We start from the raw sequence: 8,066 nt of genomic DNA, 5'->3' as shown, positions 1-8,066 counted from the left end.
TGCAAGTGTGTTTAGTGGCAGGATTTGAAGTATATACTTATAATCACCATGATTACCTCCCGTGTGATTAGAGGGCCATATCAAAGGGGTCAATGGTATTATTATGTCTGCATTCAAGGTGCTCCTATGGCATACCAAAAGGTATGCTATAACAGGACACCCTGGCTATCTCTGAAAATAATTATTAATCTTCTGGGAAAGATATGCCAGTACCTTGCAAAGGTAAATGTATCAGATGTAACACTTATCATGGCAGCAAAGATATATTTACTGATCTGAAAATAGACATCAAGCATTGCTGAATTTGTCTTCCACTGACAAGATAACCAGTTGTCCAATGCTGCTAAACTGGTATGAAAACAAACAGCACAACCTATAATGTGATTTTATTACATTCTAAATCCAATGGATTAAAAACAAAAACCACATATAAAATTGAGCGGAAATGCACTGCAATTGTTTCAGAATCTCAACTGTAGGCAATATATTATTTACATTCCTGGAAAAATCAGAGCTAACATTTGGATACATATCTTTTATAGATGTGTTTTAAATCCTACCCATGGCTTTTAAAAATCTCATCTGCTCCTTGTGTGTTGTAGTTCACCACAGAAGCTTAATATTTTAAATATTAAATATTTTAACATTGGAATAAAGGCTGGAATAAAGACTTGAAAGATATGAATGTATGAGAGTAGCCTTCTCTAACCAAGGTGTCATAAACCTGTTGGGACCTCAACTCCCAGAATCCCCAAATTATTATAGCGATCATAGGAATTCAGGGAGTTGGGGTTCAACAAGCAACAGAACACGACACCTCTATTTTGTCATACCAGTATTAACCCATAGTGCTTTTTATTATCTTGAGAGGGAAAAATCATAAATAAAAATAAACAGCTAACACATAAATAAAAACAAACAGCTCAAGAAAGTTGGCCTTGTACACATTATTCCAATTCATTCCTGCCCATATGGACTTCCACATTGGGAGAAAAGGCAAGTAAAGGTAAGTAGGCATTTGGCAACTGGTAACATGAACAATCAAAGAATGATGACTTTCTAACAATAATTAATACAAATTCAGGGAATTAAGCCTTCACCTTTCTAAAGCTAGTTCACACAGTAGGTTTTTTTTTCTTTGCTTGTTTGCCCTTGAACTTGTGGCAGGGAAGAGAAAATATTACAAACCTGTACCACACGTGGCAGTTTCCCGGAGGAATGTATAGTGGCACTGAGGACACGGCCCCTTCTGCATAGTCTAATTTCCCAGCCACCAGCTTACCCTGAACGTTTCTTCTTTTCAGCAATGGCAACCATGTTCTTCAACAATTCTTTTCAGCAATGGCAACCATGTTCTTCAACAATATCAAAAAGCAGAGATGATTGTTCCTTGGGAAAATTGTTTCTCTCTCTCTCTCTCTCCACACACACACAATAGAACCCATTCTATACTCCCATTACACTCCACTGAGTTTTATAATTGGACGGGCAACTTTGTTCTTTCTGTCTTTGGACTGCCTTCCATCAATTCTAATTAGTGTGTTCCCTGCAAGAAATTGTGGGAGATACCCCAATATCTTGAAGGCAGATGCTTCCCTACCTCTGCACGGATGCCAAAGACATACATCACTTTCCTTAGGTAAAGGTAAAGGTAAAGTTTCCCCCGCACATGCGTGCTAGTCGTTTCCGACTCTAGGGGCCAGTGCTCATCTCTGTTTCAAAGCCGAAGAGCCAGCGCTTGTCCGAGGACGTCTCCGTGGTCATGTGGCCGGCATGACTAGACGCCAAAGGGGCACAGAACGCTGTTACCTTCCCACCGTAGTGGTCCCTATTTTTCTACTTGCATTTTTTTATGTGCTTTCGAACTTCTAGGTTGGCAGAAGCTGGGACGAGTAACAGGCGCTCACTCTGTTACGCGGCACTCGGGATTCGACCCGCCAAACTGCCGACCTTCTGATCGACAAGCTCAGCGTCCTAACCCACTGAGCCACCACGTATGGGGTGTATGTTGGACATTTGGACTTAGTTATCTGTATGGGATATATATATATATATATATAGTACATAGTACACTGTATGGGATATATATATATAGTACACAGTACACAGTATATGCAGTTTTGTTTATAGCAGTAGCACCTAAACTTGATACCAGTCGCTTCACATGATTGTCACTTAGAAAAACAGTAATGGTCCTCTGTTTCTGTGAAAGACCACTTGTTCTGTATTTCTGGTTTTAATTTTTCAATTTGCCATTGCAAGAAAATATGCACTTTTATTTGACTCACTTGAGCTCCCATACAGATAACTAAGTCCAAATGTCCAACATACACTAATTCTATTTTCTGGAACAAAATTCTGAATCTTCTGTGACCCACAGCAGATAATTCAGTGCAATGCATCTTAGTTTAATTAATTAATTTTATTTTTAAACCTCTTAGTAAGAGAAACTGGATGGTGTTCAGGTGTTAGAAGAAAATTCTCGTCTATTTTGGGGCTCGGTGGTCCCTATTTTTCTACTTGCATTTTTACGTGCTTTCGACCTGCTAGGTTGGCAGAAGCTGGGACGAGTAACAGGCACTCACTCTGTTACGCGGCACTCGGGATTCGACCCGCCAAACTGCCGATCTTCCGATCAACAAGCTCAGCGTCCTAACCCACTGAGCCACCGCGTCACTTTCCTTAGCAGATGCTTATTCGCACTGGCCATATGATTGTCATACTGTATATGTGCTGGGAGGAATTAAGTAAAAAAAAAGCAAAATGCTCTTAAAACTCATAGGGTTGTGTTTTACGTAACCCAAGAGAGACTTGCTTCCCTACTCTCAGTTCTTTGCTTTCTCACTATATTGAAAACAGAAATGGTACCTCTCTGGTTTTTCTTACTGGTTCATGTAGTCCTGGCATCTTTGCATGAAGAAGACACAGCAGGAGAACTCTGTTCCTCAGCCTTTACCACTAATAAATACAAAACTGACAGGGGCTCGCCGTTTGGCAATAATGTGGCCTGAAGGAAAACCAACACGGGTCAGTGGCATCGCCTCTTCTTGTACCAAATTTAATTTCTTGGCATCAGGGAGGATCCATTTCTATCCCCCAAATCTTTTGTACGTCTTTTTTTTAAAAAAAAATTGTTTCCCTAAACGCAGCACCGACAGCTTTTTCCTCAGCAAGTGGCAGAATGTAGTACCCTAGTTTCATTTTCCTAGGACACAAAATGATAGACCAGAAACTGAAACAGATGTGGCGATGGTGGAGGATGAAGGTGTATTTGGCAGGGTGGGATAAAACTAAAAGAGACCCTCCTTTCCTGTGTGATCGGCCCGATTTTATGTCTCCAAAAGCGGGCAAGGTTAGACCTCCATCTTTTTTACAGTCAACTGTTCTAGTGTGATCCCACAGGTATGTTTTTAAAATCCATTTTGTATTAAAATTAAGCCCGTGCCTTTTCTTTCTATGAAGTGAACCAACGTGGCATCCCGCAAATTTTGCCTGCTTTGAAGATTCCCTTCGCGTCTTGGGTGTAAATTCAAATCTCAAGACGCTATCGTCTCGAATTGCTTCAGAAGTCCAATTTTAAAATTTGACTAGACATTTGGGAAGAGGGATATCACGCTTGGGTCAGTCACTGTGGATGGAACAAAATCTCTCATCTGTATTGCTTTAAACTATGTATGTATTGCTGTAATACATACATACATAGATACAGATATTATGGCAATACATTAACTTTTGCGGTCTTGAACCAACTAGAAAGTAAGGATGCAAGGATTTAGCAAATGAGCTATAGATACAAATTTTTACTGCAGAGTAGATTGTAAACAAATCTCTCTCTCTCTCTCTCTCTTTCACACATTTAAAACATGAAATCCTATACTGTAGGAGGTTTTTTTTGTTTGCTTTGTAGTGGTAAAAATGTTTCCGACAAGTATCCATGAGCTGACTGTTCATTACTGAAATCCCCAGAATGCCATAAAATTTGCAATGCAAACAACTAGCGCTGTTTGCCAAACTCTGCAAAAAAAGGACAAAGAAAAAGGGAAAAAGCCCTCTCACTCACTCACGCCGCCTCGAAACACGAGGCTCTGCTGTACAACCTCAGACAGTCTTTTTGATTTCCATCTACCGCTTGACACGGGTGGCGGCCAAGTGGAGCCGCTGCCAGCCTGGCCTTCTTACTTTGGCCAAGCGTGTTGAAAATTGGTTCGAATGCCACAGAAGGAGGAAAGGGGCAAAAATTAATAACGCTAGAGCACAGTCATCAAATCATTTTCATATTGAACCTGCGTGGTCCTGAAACCTCCCCTTCCACCACTGCGCCATTGTTTTTGCGGGGGACGTACTCGAGGTCGATGCTGGTTTTATGCTTGCCTTTCCCACGGCTCCACACAAAAAGTAGTAAGAAACAAAATAAAACAACCCCAAGGAATGTGAAACAGCCCATGGCCGTCGACACCAGTATTGTCTTAAGGTCCAGAGCAAATGTATTCACATTGGTTCCATTGGAACTGGTGTCATTGGAATCTGTCATGTACATAGGAGTCCTGTTGGCATAAAGAAAACGATCTGAGGCAAACCCCTTGACGGTGAGGGTGGCTGAGGAGGTGTCATTCCCAGCAGCGTTGCTGGCCACACAAACGTAAACCCCACTATCTTGATCTTGAGCAAACCGGATCTCAAGTGTACCACCTCCAAGCACTGTCACTCTCCCGCTGGATTTTGTGGTGACCAGTCTGCGTCGTGGTGTCAACCAGGCAATGGTTGGCTGAGGATCGCCCTCTGCGTGACACAAGAACTGCACGGTCTGCCCTTCTTCAACCACCAAGTACTGCAGCTTCTTTTCATAGATCCTGGGCTTCTTGCAAGTGAAGTAGAAAGAAAGGGCCGTGCTGTGGAAGTCTTTAAATGGCCTCTCTTTGACACTGTCTGGGCCGGCACACATCGGTTGCTGGCCACCAAACTGCAGCATGGGCTGCCTTTGTAAGATCCAGAGCAAGCGGCAGTCACAAGCCAGGGGATTGTTGCTTATACTGAGAACTTCCAGGGATTTGATGGAATGGAACACATTCTCCTCCAGAGTTTCCAACAGATTCTGGGACACGTTCAACACGCGGAGGAATCGAAGGCCTTGGAAAGCATGAGGTTCAACGGTGTGCAGCTGAGCCCCCGCTATGTGCAACTCTTGCAGGCGCAACACATCTGCAAGCATGCCCGATTCGATTGTGCTTATGGGATTGTAGGAAAGGTTCAGGTGGGTCAGGTAAACCAGGTGTTTCAGAGCAGCATAAGGGATGGTGGACAAATTGGTATTGGTAATGGAGAGAGAAGTGAGGTTCAGACCATAAAGACTGTTGGGAGGGATTGTGTCAAGCATAGGCCAATAATCTATTTCTAGGTTTTTCAGGTGGAACAATCTCTTAAAGGCATATGCAGGCAACAGGTTGATATTAAGATGTCTCAGGTGCAGGCTGATGAGGTTGTGAAGGTAGGAAAGGGCCTCTGTTGGTACAGCTGTAAGGTTGCATTTCTCCAGAGTGAGGTGCTCCAGACTAAGCAATCCATTAAAGGCCCTGTGGGAGATGTAAACCAGATCATTATCCCCAACCTCAAGGGATTTGAGGTTGTGCAGATCCTGGAACATGTAATCCAGCAGGATGACAATCTTGTTCTCACTAATATCCAGCTTTGTTAAGTTTGACAAGCCAGTGAAGACCCCTAAAGGGACCAGCTTCAGACGATTCCCTTTCAGTCGCAAAGAGCGCAAATTAAATAGGCTGTTAAAGGCCCCAGGCTCAACATTGGCCACGATGTTGTCACTCAGATCTATCTCTTCAAGCAAAGGGAAAGCTGTGAACTCCTCCGGATTTACACTTTTTAGCCTGTTCTTGCTAAGATCCAAGATTTTAGTCTCTATGGGGATGCCCTCAGGGATGGCAATCAGGCGCCTCCGATGACAACTGACAGACTTATTCTGTGCTGAGCATTCACAGCGAGCTGGGCAACCTAGGGTGGATCCTATGAAAAGTAGCAGCACAGCCAGACTTAGAAATGGCTGCCAGCAAGATATGGCTGTGTGAAGCATGACTCCACTAATGTTGTCTAATCCTCCGTCACAGGCCTGCCAAGGAGAGAAGGAAGAGAGACAAAGGGAGGGAGAGGGAGAGAGAGAGAGAAAAATAGCTATTAATTAAGAAAACTGGAAGGTCACGTTCATTTTCAGTGAAAGCTATTTGCAACTAAACTAAACCTGACCTTTGGCCTAATACTGAGGGATGCATTGAAATCAAAGACAGAAAACCTGTGGGTCTTCTGATGTTGTGGAACTACATGTCCCTGGAGCTGTTCTAGTGCTGTTAAGCAGCATCAGAAGAGTTGCAGATTCCCCAATGCTGACCTCAATATGGCTTTTCTGCCAATTCTGCCTCTTCAGCCGAACATTATAATGCTTAAACCCCAGGCACTCTTTTGGTAGAAGAGAACTATTGTCAACTGATTTGTCATGGTTAATATGTCAGGTATGCATTTTCTATTTCAATTTTTAAGAGAACCCTATCAATTGCTACAGTCAGATGTTAGGGCAAGTTGTACAATTACTAGCACCGTTTTGTAGATGTGGGGGGCAGGGAAAGGAGGTAGCATTCCCTAGAGCTGATTTTGTAGCATTACCAAACACCGCTTGGGTTTCTTAAAAATTAGTATTCTGTCTCATTTCTCCCATTTCTTCAAAAATGCACATTCACTTGTTCTCATCACACAAGACACAGGCTTCTGTCCATTCTTGTGAACGGCCAACAGAAGCCGGTGCCCGCCAGAATATGGTGCTGTGCAAAGGAGTGCTTCCAACTGTCTCCCAGAATGGACTGAGCATGCTTCAACCTTGACCAATTCTGCAAGAGATTGGGTTTCATTTCAACAGAAGTTGTGAATAGGTTGTGCTAAGAAATTCAGCAACAGCTTGGGAACAGGAACATTTTTTTTAGCGTGTTAAGGGAGCCCAAAAGGAGATTTCAACTCTGCTGGGCAAAGAATCTGCTGGAACCTATTTACTTCTTCTGCTCTGCTCTGCTCCTCCATCTAACCCAGGGGCCTTCAAACTTGGCCCTTTTTATGACTTGTGGACTTCAACTCCCAGAATTCCTCAGCCTCCCTGCCTGGGTGAGGAATTCTGGGAGTTGAAGTCCACAAGTCATACAAAAGGGCCAAGTTTGAAGACTCCTGATCTAACCCTACAGCTTGCAATACCCAGCTGTGTCAAAAGCTCCCTTAACAAAACTAAACTTAACTTTACTTCATTAGGAATTAAGTTATGCCTGAAAATCTATCAGCCCCTACGATAAGGGCGAATTATGGTGAATTCTGATCAAAGGGAACTTACTGCCTCTCTGATCATTGTTTGCTGAATGCAGTTTTGGAGGCTAGGACTGTCAACTTTTTTGATGAATTTGTAAGACCCCCCCTCCTCCATCTAATACATGAAGTTGCAAGTAAACAGTTTTAAAGGAAAATAGTCTGCTTCTCTCTTCAGCCCAAGAGCTCATTTTTGATGTAAAACCATGAAAAGCTCAACAGCAGGCACAATTAAAAAGCCTTTTAACTAGTGCCGAGTTCATAATAAAAGTGAACGACAACAACAAAAAAGCTACTTTCTGTCATTCCACTGAATTTAAACGGGGAGGAATGTAATGGCAGCCACTTCTAGGCACTGTAAAGTAAAGGTAAAGGTTCCCCTGCACATGCGTGCTAGTTGTTTCCAACTCTAGGGGCCGGTGCTCATCTCCGTTTCAAAGCCGAAGAGCCAGCGCTTGTCCGAGGACATCTCTGTGGTCATGTGGCCGGCATGACTAAACACCAAAGGCGCATGGAACGCTGTTACCTTCCCACCGTAGTGGTCCCTATTTTTCTACTTGCATTTTTACGTGCTTTCGAACTGCTAGGTTGGCAGAAGCTGGAACGAGTAACAGGCGCTCACTCTGTTACGCGGCACTCGGGATTCGACCCGCCAAACTGCCGACCTTCTGATCGACAAGCTCAGCGTCCTAACCCACTGAGCCACCGCGTCCCTTTCT

The 8,066-nt window shown here is 43.3% G+C and overlaps 1 protein-coding gene across 1 annotated transcript; it reads right to left on the bottom strand.

The window, feature by feature from the left end:
- Positions 1 to 4,261: 4,261 nt before the first annotated feature.
- Positions 4,262 to 6,115, bottom strand: LINGO2 (leucine rich repeat and Ig domain containing 2; the record flags this gene model as incomplete). Its single annotated transcript, XM_083353156.1, has 1 exon — positions 4,262 to 6,115. The coding sequence occupies exon 1, from the start codon at positions 6,080 to 6,082 to the stop codon at positions 4,262 to 4,264; it is 1,821 nt and encodes a 606-aa protein (XP_083209282.1). The 5' UTR covers positions 6,083 to 6,115.
- Between the last annotated feature and the right edge of the window lie 1,951 nt (positions 6,116 to 8,066).

The sequence above is a fragment of the Vipera ursinii genome (assembly GCF_947247035.1).
Source record: "Vipera ursinii genome assembly, chromosome: 2".
Taxonomy (NCBI): Eukaryota; Metazoa; Chordata; class Lepidosauria; order Squamata; family Viperidae; genus Vipera; species Vipera ursinii.
The sequence above is the reverse complement of the archived record's forward strand: the minus strand, read 5'-3'. Positions and strand labels throughout refer to the sequence as shown.